We start from the raw sequence: 24,169 nt of genomic DNA, 5'->3' as shown, positions 1-24,169 counted from the left end.
CAATACCGTTTCATTTGAAGTCAGTTGGCAGCTGTCCCAATTAGTCCCAAATCCCCAATATCCCGCCAGTAGGGGTTTTAAGCTTCGGTGCAAAACCCTAATCCTAAACAAACTCTCATCCCCACTTCCATCATCTGAATTCTTCACCTGGAACTCAGTTAACTGCTTACATGAGTTTCGCGGCGTTCAAGATGATGCACTGGGCAACCGGCATCGAGCACTGCGCCGCGGGTTTCATCACCCATTCCTCCGCAGATTTCACTCCGAAAATCCCTCCGATCACTGCCGACGACATCGACTCAGACTGGTCCACCTCCAGCAAGCCGATTGGATCGGTCCCCAACCTCATCATTGCCGCCGCGAACGTGCTTGAAGTTTACATTCTAAGAATTCAGGAAGAGGCTTCTTCGTCCCTAGCTTACAAAGCTTCTGCCGAGCCCAAGGGTGGAGGCGTCTTAGCCGGCATTTGCGGTGCCTCCCTCGAGCTCGTTTGCCATTATAGGTTTCTTCTTTTCTTATACGTAGTATGTACTTGAATTATGCGTTTCCTTTAACGTGGAGATTAGGATTATTGGAAGGGGAAAGAATTCAGCTGTGCAATGTCCAAAAAATTTGTCGTACATTTTTGCTAGGTGGTTGCTTCAGGAAAATCGTGTATTGCAGTTCATGTTGTACTAAGAAATTGTCCTCTGTTATTAGTTTTCAGTTTGATGCTTGTATAAGAACTGTTTCCCACTGATGGAGAAGATAAACTATACTGTGTTTTTAGTTTAGTTAGTAGTTGTATGTGTTCAAATTGATGATTTTGAGGGCATTAGTTGAAATTTGAGGAAAGGAATGACATAGAAAAATCGTGCTCGATTTTTGGTTTGCGATTCTCTCCCTCTCATTTTTAATTTTTCCTGCCATCATACATAATAGAGTCTAAATAAGAAGCTTAATTCATCAAATATGATGCATGTACCATCATGATTACTTAATTTGTGTTTCATTATCTCTGCAGAACTTGTACTTAAGAAACAAAGGGAGCCACCAGATCTTAGACGCCCCTTGTTACTTTCAGATAATGTAAATTAACCATGTCAGTTATTGTACACTGTTCGCACTAATTGATCTTCTCTAATTCTTAGTTTCAGTAAATTAATAAAAACTTCATGTATATACATTAAGATTGTATTCGGAAAGCAGTTGTTGTGGTTGGGCTTAGATAACTTCATCATTATAATACTCAGCATTTTAATGTGGTTCTGGATTAATATTTAGGTTCTTTCCGGAACTGTGTTTGTTAATATTAGCAACAATCCTTTTTCACCCACAATTTTTAGAATGATTTTCCTCAATTAATTTGTTATTTGTTATTTGTTGTTTCAGATTCTATTTGTGGTTTCGATTTTATTGGTTTTGTTGATGTGGTGTAGGTTGCATGGCAATGTGGAGTCATTGGGGGTTTTACCAAATGGGGCTGCTGATGGTGGAAGGAGGAAAGATTCTATTATATTGACTTTTCGAGATGCTAAAATCTCAGTTTTGGAGTTTGATGATTCAATACATGGGCTACGCACCAGGTGTGATATAATCTTGTTATTACAAACTCCGTTCCCACATGTTAAGGAACACAACCCATTCTATGTTGCTATTGGTGGCACTCATATGCATTAATGAGTAGTTCTTTGCATTATTTATGAATGAAAAATAGGTGTTAGATAACTTAGATTTATGTTTATTTATACATATGTTGCTATATTTCCTCAACATGGATTGCGAACTCTAACTGCCTATGAAATGAAATGCTAAGATATTTAATGAACCAGAATATATAAAGAGTAATTTCAGATTGGAAGTTGCAAACAGAATGTCTATTGTTACTATAACATGCCTCAACATGAGCTATTATAAGAATGTAGTTTGGTGCTATTTTACTTATAGATACTTGTACTTCTTCTCTTCCAGTTCCATGCATTGTTTTGAGGGTTCTGATTGGATTCACTTGAGAAGAGGCAGAGAATTTTTTCCAAGAGGGCCACTAGTGAAAGTTGATCCACTGGGGAGGTGTGCTGCGGTGCTTGTATATGGATTACAAATGATAGTTCTCAAAGCAGCTGAGGTTCGTTACTGATCTGTCTTAACTTTGTTACACTTCTTTTGATATGAATATTTTGTTTACTAGGAACATGGGAATTGAAACTTTTGCTACTAGAAATTTCTATGGTACCATGAACTGTTTATGTGGTTGGGGATGACGAATATTGAGCCATGTGAATTATGTGGCTAGATAAATGCTTTTGCCTGCTGCTGCTTTCAACTTTCAAGTAGTAACTGTTTATATTGGTCTTTTTCTTATGAATGCAATTGTGAAACGTGATGTTAGGCTAGCTCTGGATTAGCTGCACCTGCGGAGGACAGTACTTTCAGGGCAGCTGGTGCATCCCGAATTGAATCATCGTATATTGTTGGCTTACGAGATCTTGATATGAAACACGTTAAAGATTTCATCTTCATACATGGTGAGAATTCTTATTTGGTTTTTCTCCCATCCTTTTTTAATAAAGATTGGTTCAAAAAGTCCAATATGGCTAAGTAATATTCTTAAGTATTTGTTCTATGATATATGTTGCTATGGATTTTCTAATTTTTGTAATTTCCTTGTCCATACTTCACTAGAAAGTTTTGATTATATGCTTCAGAATATTCAGTGAAACTGCATGCACCAGATTGAGAATCAGCTCTTTCCTATGGGCTGTATAAGACACATTTCCTTCTCATAACTGTTAATGTTTAATTGCTGAACATTATGAAAAAGCATTACTTCTTAGTATGTAAGTTTTTTGTTTTCCCTATATGCCTCGTTTGATATTTTGATTTCTTAATGATAATAAATGGCTGCATTATCCAACTTTATCAAGTGTGGTTCTTCATAAGGCAGTTGAGGAGTTTTTGCATGTAAATTATGTGGACTGACTTTTGCTTGGTTGGTGTTTTCGACTTTCTCATCACTGCTCCTTTCATCTTAAGTTGAAGTTTAGCTTCTCAATTGCAGTGCAAGAAAAGCTAGTTTCGGAAGTCTATGAGGTTGATAGATGTTTTCTGTATATTTCCCTTTGATGAGGTGGAATCATCAAAACCTTCTCCCGCCTCGACAATTTGATTCTAGTGATAAAGAAACACAGTCTGTTTTATGCTTAAAGGTTGTACTTGCCTGATATTCATCTTTTTCATTTAGAAGTTATAATTATGTTTGTTGTGGTGAGTGCAGTCTCTAGACGATTCCAACTCAGTGAGATACTCTTCATCGCTGGGACAGTGGTTATCAACTTTTAATAAATTTTCAACTCAACATTTTTTTTTGGGTACAAATACCGAACATCCCTAGAGGGGGCTTGCCTTCTGATTTGCTGTAAAGTAATTTTATTTGTTGCCATTGCGTGGTCTAATCAGTGGTTCTCTTTAATATTTTGTTTTTGCTTTTAGGTCAGTTATCCAGATTATATTTCTCTGAGATTCAGGCAACTAATCTATAATCTGTTTGTATATGTTTTCTCAAGAAACTTCATTTCATTATGAACCAATTCCTAGCAACTCCTTTTTTGAGTGATTAAAAGCTATTTGACAGGTTACATTGAGCCTGTTGTGGTGATCCTTCATGAACACGAGCTTACATGGGCTGGTCGGGTTTCATGGAAACATCACACTTGTATGATTTCAGCACTCAGCGTCAGCACAACACTAAAGCAGCATCCACTCATATGGTCAGCCATGGTCAGTTTTTTTTTTTTTTTTTTATATTATGATCCTCTTATTTAACTATAGGATCTCATGAAATTGTTCTGTGCATGTGGGGTACTTTACTAAGAGCTTATCGCGTCTCAGATATTCTTTTCCTTTACTTGTTTATGACTACTGTAAATTTAGCATATTCTTGTGGTGTTAGAGGTATACTTTATGACCTTCACCCTACTATGGTGAGAAAGCCTTCATTACGATGCTTTGTTTATCTTCTCTTTGTACGTTGCTTAGGCATTGATAAATTAGAAAGCAAGAACGTTGAAGTTTGTACACTGGCTTAAAGCAAACCACTTACCACCCTTTAATTTTCTGACCATTATTAATCTGAACTATTCACTATATTTTTCTATATGATTCTCAGAATCTCCCTCATGATGCATACAAGCTCCTTGCAGTTCCTTCACCAATTGGCGGAGTTCTTGTAATTGGTGCAAATACAATTCATTATCATAGCCAGGTTTGCATCTTTCTGGCATTGCATCTCCAATATCACCTAGAAGGTCTTTTGTTTTTCCCCGTCTCCATTCTTTTTTTCCTGGTCTATATCTCATGATGCTTAATTGGACAGTCTGCTTCATGCCACTTGGGGTTGAACAATTTTGCTGTTCCGGCTGATGGCAGGTGAACTTCAAGCTTCTTTACTATTTCTTTCTGCTCCATTGTTTTTCCTATAATACATGGGAAAGGATATGTTATTGTTTGATATGATATACTAGATTTTTAAGTCTGCATTTATTACTGAACTAACTATTGGTTCATTGTTGACTCTGCCTCTTCTATTGGAGGGTATCATTTACACTAGGATAAGTGCATCACAAATCTCAGTTCTAGGTTATGTGATACATGGTTCTCCTCTCTTCCTTCCCTAAAAAAACTACTTATTGTACATATGCATTAGTATATAGGTTTGTTAATTCTAAAAGGTGATATTTGCAAACATAGTACTTACTGTTAAAAAAATTGATCAGAATGCTTGACATCTCCACCCAGCCTTTATTACTAAGAAATTACATTATTTCTAATGTATATGCACTCCTCTTTCAGTCAAGAGATGCCTAGATCTGGGTTTACTACGGAGCTTGATGCCGCCACTGCGACGTGGTTAACTAATGATGTTGCTGTGTTCTCTACTAAATCTGGGGAGCTGCTTTTGCTGACTCTTGTTTATGATGGGAGGTTGGCAACTTTTTATTGTCACTTATTCTCTTATTGGAGACATAAGGCAACCCTTGCATCTAATTTTGCACATTCTGGCTCTCATATGGATGTTTAGAAGATTCTTTTCTGTGCTGAGTTTATCTTAGATTTGTTGCTGACTTATCTAGCTCAACAATTTTATCTAATGATCTATGGGTACTGGGTAGAGCGTGTTAGTGGGAAATATCTGGAATTTCTTTAGTTTATGGTTAGAGCTTTTCATATATTGACAGATTAAATGTATGAGTGCTACAGATTTCTTTTAAAAGACTTTCTTGTCATATGTTGTTTCTTTTGGTTGGGGAGTATGTGCAAATGTGATACTTAGCATTGATGTGGAGAATATGATGCATAAATATGCCTGTTCTGTGCATTGTTGGCTTACCTTTGATTGTGTAAATACTAGGCAGGTAGTATTTCTCATGTAATCATGTGCTCCTATTCAATTCTGCAGAGTTGTTCAAAGGCTTGAACTTATAAAGTCAAGAGCTTCAGTACTTACTTCGGTCAGCCGCATTAAGTTCACGTTGTTGCACATTACCTGACGAACATCCACGTCGATAGATTTTTCATCAATTGAACTCGATTTATTGTAGGACATTACTACCATCGGAAGCTCGTTTTTCTTCTTGGGCAGTCGTTTGGGTGATAGTCTGCTCGTACAGTACTATTCTGGACTTGGAGCTCCAACACTAACGCCTGGTGTGAAGGAAGAGGTTTTGTCATTTTTACTGTTTGGAACTCATAATGATTATGGCTTATGATTGAATTTCCCCTTGGCTTTCTTAAAATAAGAGTGATCTTGAAATGCAAACTCTGTAGGTGCTGCTGTAATCTTAGCCATTACTCTTTTTTAGGATTTGCAAGTCTCTAATTAGTTTATGTATCTTAAGGCACAATTAACTCAACATGAGCTATGCATGTTCTCCTTTTCCCTAGGTTGGGGATATTGAAAGTGATGCCCCTACAATAAAGAGACTGCGGAGATCTCCTTCTGATGCATTGCAGGATTTGATTACTAGCGAGGAACTTTCATTCTATGGCACAGGTCCAAACAATGCTCAGATAGCTCAGGTTAAATCATTACCTGCATTCTATGCTGATTGCTGAGCTACATTCGTTAATTTTATGATGATTTTTCCTATTAAGTAGAACTGTGCTTAAATAGAGCTGGCCTGATTTTTCTTATACTAAGTTACTAACCTGTAGTAGTTTTTAATTTTTTTGGCATCAGGAAAATTCTATATCTGTCATGTATTGCTTAGGCGTCGAGGATGTGATTTATTCTTGGGTGGAGAAATGAGTAATGTGTGACAATATTGCTTCAGTGGGATCATAATAGATGCTTATTCAGCCTATCTATGATGTTTGTTTGTTTAGTTGATTGGTTGTATTCTGTAAATGGTGCTCTATAGAGACAGCAACCTCTGAAGCACCGGTACGTTTTTCACCCCTGCGTCCGAGTATTAATACCTTAAAAATACCAATACGAAAAAATACGCCGAAAATACGTATTAAATACGTTTTTTTTCATCTTTTTTTCAAAAAAGAAATTAGGGTTTTGCAAATACGTATTTAATATGTTTTCATACATTTTCAGTACGTATTTTTCAAAATAAAACCATAGAACTCACTCACTTACATGAAAAAGATTTCATCTCTCTCAATTTCTACCATTTCCTAATCTCTAAATCCTCCAATCACGTCGCACCATCGGAGCGCCTTCTTCACCGCCGTCGAGACGGCCGCCGACGCGCGCGCCGCCTTCTGGAAACCCTAATTCTGGGTATGTTGTGCAGATTAGGTGGAAATCCTAATATTTGAATGTGTGGGATAAGGGCTGCGTGGCTTAGTAAATAAGCTAGGGTTTGATAGTGGGCTTTTGGGCTAAATTTAACTACTTATTTATCCTATTTGGTTATGAATGTGCTTGGGCTAAATTTAACTTAGTTATTTACTCTATTTGATTATGAATGTGCTTATATAATTTATATAATATTATTATTAATAAATTTTTTTTAAAAATATAAACATATTTTTAACGTATTCGTATTGTGATTTTTTGAAAATAGACGTATTTTCGTCCGGGTATCGTATCGTATTCGTACCGGTGCTTCTTAACCTCTCTTTGCGAGCTTGAATCTTGTTTGGGAAATGCTTTAACTAGCTTCTGTGAATCTTCTCAAAAGAGAGCCTAAAGAACAAATTCCTTTGAATGTGGTCCATGTTAAGATTTATATATCAAAGACTTCTATCAGAAGGCTCTACAATAGCTTTGGGGATGAATCAGCAAGTAGTAACTCAACCTCAACTGACCACCTTGGCTTAAGTTTACTGTTGGATCATTCATTGTAGTTTTGGCACCTTAAGGTTTTCTTCACATGCCTCAGGATTGATAACCACAAACATTGACAAGCCTTTCAAAATTCTAGCTTGTTTTAACTTTGCATCTTAGCTTCATACTGAAGCATAATCTTACTTGTAGAACAGTGATATTATGTTTATGAACTTGAGGTTGTACTTGTACTTATCTCGAATGTGAGCTCATACGAATTTAAATGAGAAGTTGGTGTTTGAGTAGTATTGACTACATGAGATCCTATGGTTTCCTATCTTGCTTTTTGTTTCTGTTGTAATTTGACCTTGATGAACTTGATTGGATGTCATGTCAGATCTTTCATGCTGATAAATTTCATTCAAAACTGCTGAATTGGCATTTGGTGTTAATGGCATTTTTACTTCATGTACATGGCTTTTCTTTTTCTAAGAAATGCCTTGTTATTTTGGTTTGCAGAAAAATTTTACATTTGCAGTGCGGGACTCGTTGCTTAATATTGGCCCACTAAAGGATTTCTCTTATGGTTTGAGAATTAGTGCTGATCCAAATGCTACAGGAGTTGCGAAGCAAAGTAATTATGAACTGGTTAGTGTAGTTTCATACTTCAATTTTAACTTGGCTTATCAGTTGCGCGTCAATAAGTTGATAACTAGTGCATTGCATTGTCCAGATATATTAATTTTTCATTCATTGTCCATTTCAGACTTTTACAATTCTTTATTATCTGATGTACGGATCTTTTTTGCATATTACCTATCCAGGTATGCTGTTCTGGCCATGGAAAAAATGGTGCTCTTACCGTACTTCAAAAATCAATCCGCCCGGATACAATAACTCAAGTGTGTACACCTCCTTTTACTCACTATGTGGGCTCTTTTGAAATCTGGTTGTTGCCTGTCCTTCTCGTTAACTCTTAGGGGTGCGTTTACTTTGAGTGATAAGATAGATTGATAAAACACAGGATTGAATATGTGAAGGATAAGATGGTCAAACCGTCAAACAATTTCAAAATTAATCAATCCGTGAAAGCAATTGGTAGATTAGCATGAATTGTTTTTATCTCTCCATCCTATCACTAAAATTAAACTCCCCCTTATACAATTCTCGAAGATGTTATCCTCTAGATATGATTTATCTGTTGTCTAGGAACATAAATGATTTAGCTATGTGTAAATGTCAATGTGTTTTTACAACGGAAATGCAAAGTTAAAATCATGTAGGTTTTGGTCATTCTTACATTGTTTAACTTGTCGCACGATGCCTTGAGTTTTATAGTTTTAGTTTTTTATTGGTAAAACTAATAGAATACACACTTGTGGCCATTTATATCTTATACGAAATAATAAACATACAAATATCTCTTTTTCGAATCTTTGAATGTAAAAATTCTCTTTCGACATTGAAACTAATAGTTGGGATGTCAATCAGGCCAACCGGTTTGGTCTCGAGCTGGATTGATAACCCTTATCCCTTCTCAGAAAACATAATATAAGAAATTAATTACAACATAAATCAAAACACATGTTCGAATCTACACTATTTGAAAGCATCCTCCTTTTTGTAGAATCTGAAATATTAAAAATGTCCCTCATGGGTATTTTTGTCTCCATTCATCTTGCGAACTATATTATGATGTTTAGCATTTTCTGTTAAGGTACCTAAAATAGGTCTTATATATGAGTTGGATGCAGAAATTAAGGCTATTTTAGTTATTTGAAAGACAAGTTTTTTCTTTCTTCTTTGTAGAATATAAAGCTTTAAGAGTATTTTTATAGTTTATCCTTGATTTTATATGATGAACAGAATCATGAGTTTGTTTCATACCTTGTTTCTGAAGGAATCATTACCTGGTTGCAAAGGAATTTGGACTGTCTACCACAAGAATTTGCGCAGTGACTCCTCAAAAGGAGTAGCTGATGAGGATGAATATCATGCATACTTGATTATTAGTTTGGAAAACCGTACAATGGTATGCCCTTGATTGACTTGTGCTTTTGAAGAAGATAACATTTGGAATTCATCACAATCTTGACCTGTTTTTTTCTTAGAGTTGTATTCTGTTCTTGTTCTTCCCTTCAGGTACTACAAACTGCTAATAATCTCGAGGAGGTAACTGAAAATGTGGACTATTACGTCCAAGGAACTACAATTGCTGCAGGAAATTTATTTGGAAGGTGTGTTTATTAGTCTTTCTGGTGTTAGGATTGGCTTTCTGTTCTCTTTTTGGGAAATTCGTTATAATTTGATAAGATCTGCACTCTTATAATTAAATGCAGGCTTCACATAATCCCAGGCAGGGGCTTGTGTGTGCATGTGTGTGTGTGTGTGGGGGGGGGGGGGGGGGGGGGGGGGTGTCCTTTTTCACAGGGAGCTAAAAAATGGTTCTATGTACTTTTTCGGAGTCTGGAGTCAGAGAAATTTTCTCACATTCTGAACTGTAACTTATCTCTTCAAAACATTATGCAACAATGCACTTTCAAATGCCATAATGCCACATTTTTGCTAAAGACTAAATTATGTGGGGGGTTGAAATTACTCATTGATCAGCTGTTTTTTGTCAGCACACAAATATACTTTATTAGGAGATTTGATAGTTAGAGGTTCTCTTCTTGATAAGATTATGAGGCACTTTGATGCATCAAAAGATTGAGTGACATTAGTTTTACGAACATCGACGTTCCTTGATTATAGATAAGATTGCAGATATCCTTTCTTAGCTTTTGAATGCATAGATTCCCGCTTATATAGATGAAATCATCTTAGCTCAATACCTTGATGGAAATTCTAATGGGCAACGATGTTTCATGCTAACTTTTCAAGCAGACGTCGAGTTATCCAAATCTTTGCTCGTGGTGCTCGGATACTTGATGGTGCTTTTATGACTCAAGATTTGAGCTTAAAATCTTCGAATACAGAGATGAGTGCAGCTTCTGAAGGGGCGACTGTGTCCTCAGTTTCCATAGCTGATCCTTATGTGTTGCTGAGAATGACTGACGGAAGCATTCAGCTTCTTGTCGGAGGTATGTCTGGACAAAGTTTATAGCTAATCTTTGTTTGTGGAACGTGGATTCACGTTGCAGTTACTTTGTTGTGTTTGTTGTATGTACTTTGCTTTCAAGACTCTTTATTTCTACGTAAATATACAAAACCATATTTCAATAAATATGTATCCCTTAGAGCTCAATCTTGCAAACTAAACCTTCTTAGTCTGTAATCTATATACATTTCTGCTTTGTGATTCGGAGAGATATTTATGGATACAACCAGACATTTTTACTTATTTTCAAGCGTCCTATGTTAAACTTTACCTCTCTTTCTTTTGTCCCAGATCCATCCACCTGCTCCGTTTCTGTCATAAATCCACCAGTATCTGAAAACTCTGATAAGTTGGTATTAGCTTGCACTCTCTATCATGATAAAGGCCCTGAACCATGGATTCGTAAGACAAGTACTGATGCCTGGCTTTCTACTGGGCTTGGTGAGGCTATTGATGGGGCTGATGGTTCAACACATGATCATGGTGATGTGTACTGTGTTCTTTGTTATGACAATGGAGATCTGGAGATATTTGATGTACCTAATTTTAACAGTGTTTTCTTGGTTGATAAATTTGTATCGGGGAGGAGCCACATTTTAGATACATTTTTCCATGGCCCAGCGAATAATCATGTAAACCTCACAAACAAATTTTCTGAAGATATCGGACAAGGCAGGAAAGATGCCACTCACAATATAAAGGTGGTTGAGTTGTCTATGCAGAGATGGGATTCAGAACATAACCGGCCATTTCTTTTTGGAATATTGTCTGATGGGACCATTCTTTGTTATCATGCTTACATTTATGAAGTTTCAGAAAACGCATCGAAGACCGAGGGTGTTGTTTCTTCTCAGAACTCCGTTAATCTTAGCAGTACGAGTGCATCTAGGCTCAGAAATTTACGATTCGTTCGGGTCCCCTTGGACACATATGCAAAAGAAGAGACACCATCTGGAGTCTGCTCACAACGCATAACTGTTTTCAAGAATGTTGGTGGTCTACAAGGTCTTTTCCTCTCTGGCTCAAGGCCAGCATGGTTTATGATGTTTCGAGAAAGGCTTCGGATGCACCCACAGGTTAGTTTGGCTCATTAGTAAGCAACTATTCTCATAAGATTTTGTTGTAAATACTAAAATTTTTATATTCTATGTACTAGTTTTTTCCAGTAATTAATGAACACATTAATCACTATTACCATTTTCCATTTCAGGGGTGTGATGGACCTATAGTAGCCTTCACCGTTCTTCACAATGTTAACTGCAATCATGGATTTATATGTATAACTTCAGAGGTTAGCTTACTAATTATGTAATTCTGCTAGAACCTTGTTTGCTATATCAAATAGCAATATATATTTTTTCTTCTCTTTAGGGTGCTCTGAAAATATGCCAGCTTCCAGCTTTATCATCATACGACAATTATTGGCCAGTGCAAAAGGTGGATGATCATCAGTGTTAGATTTTTTCTTCTTCACAAGTCAATTTGTATGCCATTGCTAATATGTGCCTAATTTGCTCATGTGAGTTGCTTTTCTTTGTCTTTTATGGGTGCCTTTGCTCTCCATTTTCTACTGGGAGCTGGCAGATTGGGTTGAAGGGGACTCCACATCAAGTTACCTATTTTGCAGAGAAGAACTTGTACCCTGTTATAGTTTCTGTTCCGGTAAGTGCCGTCTTTATTATATGGACATTTTCTTCAGTGTATGAGCAATCAGTTTCTTATTTAGTTTTTTTTTTTTCAGCAAGGAAAGTTATTCAATATTGTAGTCTGTTTTCTTGAATTATTATGTGACCCAAGTCTGCTTTAAAGGAATGGGTTAATCAATCGTTCTTTTGATTTTTTTCATGTAGGTACTCAAGCCACTTAATCAAGTTCTCTCATCTCTTGTTGATCAAGAAGTTGGAAATCAATTTGAGCATGATAATATGAATACAGAGGGGACATATCCCATGGAAGAATTTGAGGTTCGGATTATGGAACCAGAAAAAATAAATGGCCCCTGGCAGACTAGGGCTACTATTCCCATGCAAAGTTCTGAACATGCTATTACTGTACGAGTGGTTACATTATTTGTAAGTCCAACTTCACATATTTTACTGCTTCACTGACATTTGATATTGTTCTTTTCTCCATTTTGCCTCTCTGCTATCTGGTTGTGCCATTTTCGTTATGATGATGATGATGTCAAATATGTGTGGAATTTTTATAGTCCCTGTCGTGCTTTATGTAATTTCAGAACACCACTGCACAAAGAAATGAGACACTTTTGGCAATTGGAACTGCTTATGTACAAGGAGAGGATGTTGCAGCAAGAGGGCGCATTCTTTTGTATTCTGTTGAAAGGAACTCAGACAGTATACAGGCGAAGGTAGTTTGCTGTTTTATTTTGAACTCTTTTAACTTGCAGGAGGCTGTAAAAGACTTATTCCAGAGCTTCAACCAATCAAAGTGCTGTCTAATCTTGCATGGATGCTTAATAACTTTATCCTAGTCCTTTCAGGTTTCAGAAGTCTACGCCAAGGAGTTGAAGGGTGCTATATCAGCTCTTGCATCACTTCAAGGCCATTTACTACTTGCTTCAGGTCCTAAAATTATTCTACACAAATGGACGGGCTCTGAGTTGAACGGCGTTGCCTTCTATGATGTTCCGCCTCTCTATGTCGTGAGCTTAAACATCGTAAGACCCCCTTCATTCTATATGAAACATATGTAATTTTAATATGTCTGCTCCTTGTCTAGGATAAATATACAGTGAACTCATAATTATCTGAAAACAGATCTATTTAGCTCTTCGAGATTCAAATGATGCTTTGTTCCAAGCCATTCTATCTTATGTGCATTTTGCTATATAGCGATAGACATGACTTGTCCTATTCAGGATTGCTTATTATCCGCTGAACATCCTACAATCATTCTTGTTTCAGTATAAACATCAAATCTAGAATATTATTATTGAATATGGTATGGCCAACATCCTCTAATTTGAGTAGCAAGGAAGCTGAATGTTGCCTGTGTCAAATTTTCAGTTGATGCATCTCTGTCCAGTTGAGATAGGTTAAATGCAGAGAGCAAACAAGTTCTTTTAATTGCTTAGGTTTTCATCTTTGTTAAGACTTAAATTGAAAAGGTTTGTGGGTTGGGCGATCTATCTTCATCTTTCAACTTAAAATGCTTTTCTATTTTGCGTATTGCAATCTGTTATATACTAATTGGTTTTCTAAAACTCTATGAGAGATGCAGCATTGTAGCTTCATTAAGAACTTTCAAGCTTTTTCACTGGACTTGCTCTCAATAATGAAATCTCTGCAGGTTAAAAATTTTATTCTTCTTGGCGATATTCACAAAAGCATATATTTTCTTAGTTGGAAAGAGCAGGGCTCTCAACTCAATCTGTTGGCAAAAGATTTTGGCTCACTTGATTGTTTGGCAACTGAATTTTTGATTGATGGAAGCACACTCAGCCTCACTGTTTCAGATGACCAGAAGAATGTTCAGGTTAGCATATTTATGAGAATTTCTGTAACTTGACTTACAACCAACGACACCATACCTAATAGAAATGATAAATTTTATTTCATTCCATGGCTATAACATGCCCTAAAATCCATTGCTATAACATGTACATACATACATATATATATATAGTGGTTCGTCTTTCTCTTTCTGAATGTTTGTAGCATGCTCTATTGTACACATTTACTCATATATGTAATAAATGGTCATATGTGATATTTTTTGACACAATTTTCTAGAGTAACTGGTTTCCTTTTCTGCAACATATAGATATTCTATTATGCTCCAAAAGTGTCAGAGAGCTGGAAAGGACAGAAACTTCTGTCAAGAGCTGAGTTTCATGTTGGCGCCCATATCACCAAATTTTTACGGTTGCAGCTTCTTCCCACATCTGCTGATCGAACTACTCCTGGCTCTGATAAGACGAACCGATTTGGCTTACTTTTTGGTACCCTGGAAGGCAGCATTGGCTGTATTGCACCTCTTGATGAACTTACTTTTCGTCGTCTGCAGTCATTGCAGAAAAAGCTTGTAGATTCTGTTTGCCATGTTGCTGGACTAAATCCACGATCTTTTAGACACTTCCATTCGAATGGAAAGGCTCATCGGCCAGGTCCTGACAGCATTGTAGATTGTGAGCTGCTTGTGCAGTACGTATTTCACTCTTTTGCACATTCTCCTAGTCACACACACAGATTTACTTAGCTTATTTCTCTCTCTACTAAATAAAAGGTATCATCCCCCTTTTTTTTTGCAGTTTCGAGATGCTGACACTAGAAGATCAGCTTGAAATTGCTAATCAGATCGGTACAACACGGATGCAGATCATGTCCAACTTGAATGACCTCAGTCTTGCCACAAGCTTCTTGTGAGTACTGCCTGTTGAAATTCTGTGTGTGAATCAGGGTAAACAGGCATTGTTGGTCTGGTGCAAAAAGGGACACACTTAAATGCTAGGTTCATTAAAACCAAACAGTGGTGTCCTGCAATATGCTGCTGCCTTCAAGGTTACAAAAGCCGCTCTCTTACCATTAATGCGAGCTGCTGCTTGGTCTTTGCAATCAGATGAGAATAGAATTTGACACTAATCTTCTCGCTAAATTGGTTGATTGCTTGTATCTGTAAATGCAAAATTTTCTGTTTTACTCGACAATGTAGTCATGTAACAATGTGATTTATGTAAAATCAACAGATATCGAGTAAAGAATGAATGATGGTGTAAGTTGGATAGTTTTATGGGGTTTGCAGTTATGTATCGTGGACGGGACAGAAATGGCCTGGCTTGGATGGTTTCCGCCTTACATGCGCAAGTTCAATTATTAAAACATCCCATCAAAATCCATAATGGGTAGCCGTAGAATCGTAGATTATGGTCTCAAGACTCTCAACTTTTAAGTCATTTGTGAAAATGGGAAATAAATTTATAATATATTTATATATAGAAACCTGAATTTTGGCGGGATATTTTAGACAACCTACAGTGAGGTGCGAATACAAGGCTTGAGTCGCCCCACGTCTCACCCTACCATGCTGGTAAGTGGTACCCCCTCAGCTCAAACTTCCGCGCCAAAAATTGCACCCGGCTTTATGGTTGTTGTGTGCGGCGCCGGCTCGTGCTTGCACGAGCCTTAATTAAAAAAATTTGAAAATGAAATTATTTATTTTATTTATCTACAAATATTCCAGCTTCCTACACACATTTTACATCAAATCCTTCTCCATTCCTCTCATCTTTTTTCATTTTATTTTAATTAATGCAATGTGGCAATTTTAATTTTAATGAAATGTTGAATTTCAAAATTGAAGAGGTAAAATAGAACGAAATGAAAATGAAAAAATTGGAGCTCGTGGCTATGGAGTGGAGACTCTATGGTGGGTACCATCTCCTTAGAGCTTTGGCTCTAGCATTGGAGTGTGTGTATTGGTCTGGCGGGAGGAGATTAATGCCCAAACCTAAGATTATTGGTTCGAGTTCTCCGTCGCGCGGTCTTTGAAAATCTTTATTTACTTATATAATTTATCAAAAAAAATCTTATCATAATTAGATCAGTGATTACAGGTACCTAAGGTTGAGATTAATTTCTTGAAAGTATAATCTATAATATACTAAATAAAAACAAGTTCAATTTAAAATTTGTTTCAAATCGATTTTAATGGCACTTTTGTTATTATAGATAATTGTACAGTAAATTCTTTTTAAAAATGATTTTATATATATATTAATTGGTAAAATCATTTTTAAAAAGAATTTACTGTAAAATTATATAATACAAAAACGTATCTTATCCTACATGACATCAAATAATCACTTTACTCCAATTTTTCTCAATTCTCATTCATTCTTATTCTTTTCGAACCTCTAATCAATCTCCATCTCTAATCAAACTCTACCTATTAAAAAATCTATACAAATATTTTATATATACATATACATATATATTTATAATATGAAAACGTATCCTACCCTATATGACGTTGTATATTCATTCTATTCCATTTTTTTTCTCAATTCTCATTCATTGTTATTTTCTTCCAAATTTCTAATCTATCTCCACCTCTAATCAAAATCCACCCAATAAGTATAAATATTTATATACACATTGATATGATAAATATAATAATTTATGATTATTATTACAATTATTAACATATAAGATTTCGTAATTAAGTTTTTCAATTGTTATTTAATTGTTTCATCTTATCACGAGTTTAAATAGTACTACTAGACTTTATGATAACAACTAAGATTTTGTAATTAGATTTTCAATTATTATTTAATTGTTTCATCTTATCATAAGTTTAAATATATTATTATTGTTATATTATTAAATTTTAATTTATTTAAGAATAAATACTCCCTCCGTCCGTCAAAAGTATGGCACTTTGGCTTGACACGAGATTTAATAAAATTGGTGATGATATTGATGTAGTGGAGAAAGGGTCCCACCACTTTATGAGATGTGTGGTTGAGATTGAATTTGGGGTGAGTTTTGTGTAAATAAAGAGTGTTTGTAAGGATAAAATATAAAAGTGGATGGTGGGACCATTAACTTAAAAGGAAAGTTGTATAATCTTTGCGGACGCCCAATAGTAATTGTGTCATACTTTTGGCGGACGGAGGGAGTATTAAACTTGCATTTTATATCATTTGTGTAATATTCCATACGTCCACAAAAAATAGTCATTTTTTGTCATTTTGAGACGTCCCAAAAAATTAACCTCTTTCCATTTTTGAAAACTTTCTATCACATAGTGGACCCTTTTTTTCCAGGTACAATACAATTAATTATCATTATTAACACTAATTTTTAAGGGCGTGTTTATTTTGGTTGTAAAATTTTCATTAAAAACGGATGGATAAAAAAGATGAGAAAATATTATCTTTCTTTTATTTTTTATCTTATGTTTACTAGAGATGAAAATATGATAAAATGTTGAAAAATATTTTCATACCATAACAGAGAAAGGCGGGATGTCCATGGCGTGTACGTGTTGGATGAACCAAATCTTCATTGAATTTTATTTTTCCATTAGAAGGGGCTCGCACGTGTTCTGCAGTACCCCCCGTGAATACTCCGCGTCTTCTTTTATGGTGCCCACATGGAAGAAACTCCAAGGTTAAGCGTGTTTGGCCTGGAGTAATTTTAGGATCGGTGACCCCCTGGAAAGTTTTCTCAGGAAGCGTGCGAGTGATGACAAAACACGCTAGAAAAGACTCGTGTTGGTCTGTGGGGACAATCGTCAAGTCTGGAGCTGAACTGTTACAAAGAACCTAGAGACTCTTTCCTCAATTAGCTACTCTATTCGTCCCACCTATCTTTAGTCATTTCCCTTTTTGATTCGTCCCACCTATCTTGAGACATTTTTTCCTTTTTGAACAGTCTCATCTATCTTAAGACATTTCATTATTTGGCATAAATTTTATCCTTTATTTACGTTTTTCACTTTTTCACCTACCACATTTAGCACACTAAATACCACTCCCCCCATCCCATTACTTTTGGGCACGAAGATTAAAAAATGTGTAGAAAGTAGATAAAGTAAGTTGGTAAATATTATTTAAATATTAGGTATAAAGAGAGAATATATTGCCAAAAAAGGAATGACACATTTGTAATGGGACATCCATTATGAAAAGTGAGACATTTGTAATGGGACGGAGGGAGTAATTTCTTAAATCCCATGCCCAAAATTTTTGTCTCAAAATAAATTGGACAGAGGGTGTATTAAAAGTTTGATTTTAGATAGCATGCAAGTGGAACTTAGGGATGACAAAAAAATCTGTGGGTTCGTGTACCCGGGGGTACTTGCCCCTAATGGGTAGGGTATGGAGGTGAAATTTCAGGGGTGGGTTTGGAGGCGGGTACGAAACTTATACCCGGGTCGGGTTGGAGGTATAAATACCCGCTCTGAATCCGCCCCCAAAATTTCACCCACATACCATATTTTAATATAAATTTTAATTATGAAGGTATATTTGAGTTTTAATTATAAAATTTATAATTTATTTGATCTTAAATAATATCATTATTTATTTTGAATTTTATATGTTTGATGAAATGAATAAAATGCTTATTGTATAAAAAAATCTTGTAAAATAAATAAATTGATGAATACTCGACTGGTTCTCTTCCTCCGTTGGATAATCTTCATCTCGAACCCAACTCGATTTAAATGGGCATAGAAATGGGTATTAGGGCAAAATTTTGAGGTGGGTATGGGAATGGGAAAGCAACTAGTAGAAGTTAATTCGTTAATACGGTCGTGGACTTGTGGTTGCGGCCCAATTTTACTACTCCACCGCCAATTCATCATAGAATCCAACGGCCAGCGATTAAATTGGAAAGCAACTCTAATCCAAGGGTCAAAATCGCTGACAGATAGCCTATAAATGTGCAAACCCTAAACCCTTGATACCTCTCTCTCCCCCGCTGTTCCCTGCTTCTAACTGCCTTCAACTTGTGTTGCGGCAGCAGAGCAAAACAGCCCCCACCGCCACCTCCGCCCCCACTCTCGACGGCCGCGCACACAGAAAAATACTACACACAACCTCATATTTTCCTACTACTTATACATACAGAATATATATCTATCGACTGAGATGCCTTCTGTTGTTATGGCTGAAGCTCAATCCGCCGACAAGAAGAAGATCATGAAGAAGTCCGAAGTTGCGGAGATGGAGCTGGTTGAGGAGAAGTCCGCTGAGAGAAAGATCAAAAAGGAGAAAAAGTCGAGCAAAAAGACCAAACTGACCTCGGAGCCTGACCTCGATGGTTCTAATTCCAATATCTCTGTCAAAATTAAAAAAGAAAAGAAGCGGAAGGCTTTGGAAATCGACGGCGATAATGAGGAGGAGAAGAGCGATACCAGCTCGGAGATGGGTGAGCCGATGAACAGCTTGGCCAAGAAGAAGAAGAAGATGAAATTTGAGGACGGACACGAAGAGGAGGAAAAAGAGGAGAACCCCAATGCTGTCTCCAATTTCCGAATTTCGGCGCCGCTCAGGGATAACTTTGAAGGCCAAGGGTATTGAGGCTCTGTTCCCGATTCAGGCAATGACGTTTGATACCATTCTTGATGGTTCCGATTTGGTGGGACGGGCCCGCACTGGTCAGGTTAGGGTTCTCGACCCCTTATCTACTTTTAACTAATGAACTCTACTGCTTATTATTGCTGAGTTTTTGGTTATTTTTTCACAAATCTTGTTGTTATTGTCTGTACTCTTCCCAGTTATTACTTGCCAAAGAGAAACTTTTGAATGAATATCATTATAACATTATAGCCCAATGGCACCAATAGTCCAAAAGTTATTGCCAAAATAACTAGTTACTGCTGGAACAGATGCATGGTTTTGGTAGCTATGTTATGCTGTTGGATTTGTAACTACATCTCAGATTGTTGTACACCATGGATCTTCTGAATATCTTTTTGGTTATAATGCATGATCCTTTTACTTTTTCTTGTTCTTTTAGGCCAACTGCTTCATTTTGCATATCTAATTTTGCCTTTGAACTCCTCCATCAGGGTAAAACTTTGGCCTTTGTGTTACCTATATTGGAATCGTTGACAAATGGTCCTGCGAAAGCGTCAAGGAAGACTGGATATGGAAAGGCGCCTAGTGTTCTTGTTCTTTTACCCACAAGGGAGTTGGCCACACAGGTACGCTACCTGCTGGGTGTATAGTTACATGCAGACTTTTTCGTGCTTTCCCCATAGAACTTTGGTAAAACATTTTCCAAATTTTAATCTTATTTTTTGTTGTATGTCATGTCTTTTTATGTTATAGGTGGCTGCCGACTTTGAAGTTTATGGTGGAGCTCTAGGGTTGAGTTGCTGTTGCCTGTATGGGGGTTCTCCTTATCAGGCGCAGCAGAATCAATTGAAAAGAGGTGTTGACATAGTTGTTGGCACCCCTGGTCGCATTAAGGTTTGGTCTCCATTAGTTTCCTTGCTTTCACTATTTGTTCTGTTGGTTCAGAACAACTGCCTTTTATTATTACTGTGTTAAGATAAATTATCTGACAGGATCACATAGAGAGGGGAAATATTGACTTCCGTTCCTTAAAGTTCCGAGTGCTTGATGAGGCTGATGAAATGCTGAGGATGGGTTTTGTTGAGGATGTTGAGCTTATCCTAGGTATGTTACAAAGTTCGATGTAGGTTCTTGCCTTCTATTTCTTTCTATACGTGATGATTAATGCAAAGAAGTGCTCACATTGATGAATATAATATGGTTTAGTGTGATGTCATCCTTAGTTATATTTGTTAGTGCTCTTGTTTAAATGCTTACTATCCAATTAAACTGAGTGTTCCCATAATGATTTCTGTAGGCAAGGTAGAGGATTCTAGCAAAGTGCAAACTCTTCTTTTCAGTGCCACTTTGCCGATCTGGGTTAAGCAAGTATGTTTCTAGTTTACCGTGCTGTATATTTAATCTATATATGACTGCAGACTGTCAACTTGTTCTCTAAAATAATACATTGTTTGCAACATCAGATATCTTCCAAATTTTTGAAACCAGACAAGAAAACTGCTGACCTTGTTGGTAATGAGAAAATGAAAGCCAGCACCAATGTAAGGCATTTTGTTCTTCCCTGCTCTGTATCTGCAAGAGCTCAGCTTATTCCTGATATCATTCGCTGTTATAGCAGGTTTGTCTTCTCTTGGTCCTTTCCATAAATTATTCTTAATTTGTTTCTTTTCTTTTTTGGTAATGTCTTGTCAGACTTAAGCTTACTCTCTCTCTCTCTTCTCATAAAATCCAGTGGTGGTCGAACTATTATCTTCACAGAGACTAAGGATTCTGCTTCGACACTTGCGGGTGTGCTTCCTGGAGCACGTGCGTTGCATGGTGACATACAACAGTCTACCCGTGAGGTAAATTTTCTGGTTTCATATATGTTCTTATATCAAATACTATTCTGTCTTTTTAAGTATAACTGCTCCAGTAGGTTTCTGCCAAAATGTTTCTCTGAGATCAATTATTGCATTGGATGCTTAACGACCTACTAAAGACCTTCACATATTTTGTACGGGTTTCGTTTAGTAATTATGTCCTTTGATGCTGTCAGGTAACTCTTTCTGCGTTCAGATCGGGCAAATTTTCTACGCTTGTGGCTACTAATGTAGCAGCACGAGGGCTAGACATTGATGATGTCCAGTTAATTATTCAGGTATGTTTATATCAGCATGCTGTTTTCATTTGGCTATTATGCGTTCCTCAGAGAACACTTAAATAAAAATTCATTTTGTGCCTAGTGCGAGCCAGCCTCGTGATGTAGAGGCGTACATTCATCGGTCTGGAAGAACAGGAAGAGCTGGTAAGTTGATGATTTTTGATTCTTACAAGGTGTTTCTGGAGTTCTATTAATCATTTTATTGCCTTCTCCAGGGAAAAGTGGCATCGCTGTAATGCTTTATGATCCTAGGATGTCAAATTTTTCTAGGATAGAAAGAGAATCAGGTGTGAAATTTGAACGCATAAGTGCTCCACAGCCATCTGATATAGCTAAATCAGCTGGTGTTGAAGCTGCAGAAAAAATCAATGAGATTTCTGATAGGTATTTCTGTTATGCATATAGTTGTTTAAACTTTAGCACTGAAAGCTACTTGGTTTCTAACTCTTAAAGTTTTGCAGTGTGATTCCGGTATTCAAAGCTGCTGCTGAAGAGCTACTCAACTCATCTGATTTAACCCCAACAGACCTACTTGCTAAGGCATTGGCCAATGCTGCTGTAAGTCTACTCCTTGTACTTGTATCGAACTGACTTTAGTTTGGTATATTTAACATGATAAGTGCATCTGTGCTTTACAGGGTTATACTGAAATTAAGAGTCGATCACTTCTCACTTCATTGGAGAACCATGTTACTGTACTTCTCGAGTGTGGAAAGCCCATCTTCTCACCATCGTGAGTGATCGAAAATAATTTTATTTTTATCTTCATCCCTTTACTGAGTGCCTGAGTGATTTTTTTGTTTGTGAATATGATGTGCACTGGTCAAAGGGATTTAAATTGGGAGACTTTCTTCACTACTGTGTGCTGGATTGGCTCTGTTTCACAAAATCTCACATTTCGTGTTTGAGGATAATAATGCTTTACTATTTGGGATATCATCTTGTTGAGTTTAGTTTTGTTATTTGTGTAATTTTGTTGCAATTATAGTCAGGGATCCGACCCCTGCACTATATATATTACAATTGTTTGCTTGGAGGATATGGGCCCTGTTATTTAGAAGAGGATAATGGATGTAGTAATTGACATATTAAGTTATGAATTTGTTAGAGCTTGGATTATTGTGCTGTAGTGTATATGGCTGCGCTTTTTTTGGTATCTGAAAGGCCCAGCATACAATTGTAGCTTTAGAGTGTAATATTGGATTTGTAACTTATTCAAGAGAATCGATCCCTTTGATTATTCTTTATTTGTTTTCATTTCCCTCATTGTATAATTACTTGTCAGGTTTGCTTATGGAGCTTTGAGGAGGTTTTTACCTGAAGAGAAGGTTGAATCAATTAAGGGTCTTTCATTGACAGCAGACGGAAAGGGTGCTGTATTTGATGTAGCTGCCGAAGATCTTGATACTTTCCTTGCAGGTTAGTTTGTGGAAATATTTTGTGTTTTTGAATTCTGGTCAAGTTTGAAAAGGCTGTGAAATGAGGTTTTTGAAATACATGTCTTGCTGCATTGATGATTTGCAGGGCAGGAGAATGCTGCTGGTGTGAGCTTGGAAGTGGTGAAAATTGTTACCAAATTTGCAAGAAAGAGAGCCATCAAGAGGAAGATTTAATGGTGGCGGTGGTGGCCGTGGCTTTTCAGATAGGAGAGGTGGTGGCAGGTTTTCTGGTGGTGGTGGGGGAAGAGGTAGAGGATCATTTTCTAGAGGTCGTGGCAACAGAAACAGCAAATGGTGAGCATTTGCCCGAGTCTACAACCAACCTATTGGCAGATGTAATTGCCCAAGGGGCATCAAATTTTGGTGTTGACAACGAATAATATTTATTATTATTGTTTTTTTTTTTGTATTAGTTTTGCAAAATGTGGTTCTCGTAATATCTTTATTCCTATTTTTGGTCCCGTATGTAGGTTTCTCATTTATGGTTTCATGACTCAAACGCCTCAATTACAATATATTAATTATTTGAGAGTTCATAATGATTTGATTTTATATGAAACTTGGGAGTTAGAGCATCCATATTGGTGCCTACTTGATTGTTTACTTGATAGGAGGAGACCACATTGAGTAAGGAGGACGCATTGTGATTACTTGATAGCCTACTTGATTTTCTATTTCATTTTTTTAGTTTTGATATTTATATTTTTCATTTAAGTTTGCATAAATTTAAATAACATAATTTATTAATAATTAAAATTGCATTAAAATAAAGATCCTAAAAATTACTACATAAAAAAAAGAACATGAATATATAAATTAAAAATTACTTAAATCTTAAAAAACGTAATTAAAACTACCATTAAAATATCTAATTTCAAAGAAGAAAGAAGAGAAAAAAGAAAAGAAAAAAGAAGAGAAAATATCTAAAGCATTGGTTCTTATTGAAAGGGAAGTACTGATTTAAATTGACCGAAAATCAAAACAAAAAAAAAGAAAAAAAATTGAATTCTACCAAAAGCCACCGATTTCAAATTTCAAATTTTTTTTTTGGGCGCGTGGGCATCGGGTATACTCGAACAAACGAGTAGCCCTCGAGTAGGCAAGCCCTGCATTAGGCTACTCGATGCTTGGACTACTCGAGTAAGGGGCATTGAGTAGCCCAATGCAGATGCTCTTAGATTAATAT

At 36.5% G+C, this 24,169-nt stretch overlaps 2 protein-coding genes across 3 annotated transcripts; both read left to right on the top strand.

Annotated features, from left to right (window-relative positions):
- On the top strand, window positions 1-15,098 carry LOC130993551 (cleavage and polyadenylation specificity factor subunit 1). Of its 2 annotated transcripts, none has more exons than XM_057918480.1 (26): window positions 1-502; window positions 1,419-1,565; window positions 1,951-2,104; window positions 2,369-2,504; window positions 3,611-3,756; window positions 4,145-4,240; window positions 4,352-4,404; window positions 4,828-4,959; window positions 5,435-5,486; window positions 5,577-5,696; window positions 5,920-6,054; window positions 7,775-7,903; window positions 8,080-8,157; window positions 9,156-9,287; window positions 9,398-9,492; window positions 10,142-10,338; window positions 10,647-11,431; window positions 11,566-11,646; window positions 11,727-11,792; window positions 11,940-12,017; window positions 12,206-12,427; window positions 12,592-12,723; window positions 12,856-13,032; window positions 13,665-13,850; window positions 14,139-14,518; window positions 14,626-15,098. In XM_057918480.1, the coding sequence occupies exons 1-26, from the start codon at window positions 171-173 to the stop codon at window positions 14,738-14,740; spliced, it is 4,356 nt and encodes a 1,451-aa protein (XP_057774463.1). In that variant the 5' UTR covers window positions 1-170; the 3' UTR covers window positions 14,741-15,098. The 2 variants fall into 2 exon arrangements, with proteins under 2 accessions (XP_057774463.1, XP_057774462.1); XM_057918479.1 differs by having other exon boundaries at window positions 12,847-13,032.
- A 3,616-nt stretch (window positions 15,099-18,714) lies between these two features.
- LOC130993550 (DEAD-box ATP-dependent RNA helicase 7-like) lies at window positions 18,715-23,542 on the top strand. The gene is given in 17 exon segments (XM_057918478.1): window positions 18,715-19,380; window positions 19,382-19,483; window positions 19,893-20,027; window positions 20,155-20,295; window positions 20,394-20,505; window positions 20,699-20,769; window positions 20,865-21,019; window positions 21,134-21,245; window positions 21,440-21,541; window positions 21,627-21,635; window positions 21,637-21,688; window positions 21,760-21,928; window positions 22,006-22,102; window positions 22,183-22,277; window positions 22,830-22,963; window positions 23,069-23,112; window positions 23,114-23,542. Coding segments are annotated over 17 exon segments (2,109 nt in total). The 5' UTR covers window positions 18,715-18,969; the 3' UTR covers window positions 23,282-23,542.
- Window positions 23,543-24,169: the final 627 nt, after the last annotated feature.

The sequence above is a fragment of the Salvia miltiorrhiza genome, chromosome 7 (genome assembly GCF_028751815.1).
Source record: "Salvia miltiorrhiza cultivar Shanhuang (shh) chromosome 7, IMPLAD_Smil_shh, whole genome shotgun sequence".
Lineage (NCBI taxonomy): Eukaryota > Viridiplantae > Streptophyta > Magnoliopsida > Lamiales > Lamiaceae > Salvia > Salvia miltiorrhiza.
Note: the sequence above shows the minus strand (reverse complement) of the source record. Positions and strands in the feature narration are given on the sequence as shown.

Bases quoted from the DNA above. Each gene is read 5' to 3' on its own strand.
- LOC130993551 (XM_057918479.1), top strand. From the start codon at position 171: ATGAGTTTCGCGGCGTTCAAGATGATGCACTGGGCAACCGGCATCGAG. The intron at 2,505-3,610 runs GTGAGAATTCTT...GCTATTTGACAG, and splicing joins AGATTTCATCTTCATACATG to GTTACATTGAGCCTGTTGTG. The intron at 12,018-12,205 runs GTAAGTGCCGTC...TTTTTCATGTAG, and splicing joins CTGTTATAGTTTCTGTTCCG to GTACTCAAGCCACTTAATCA.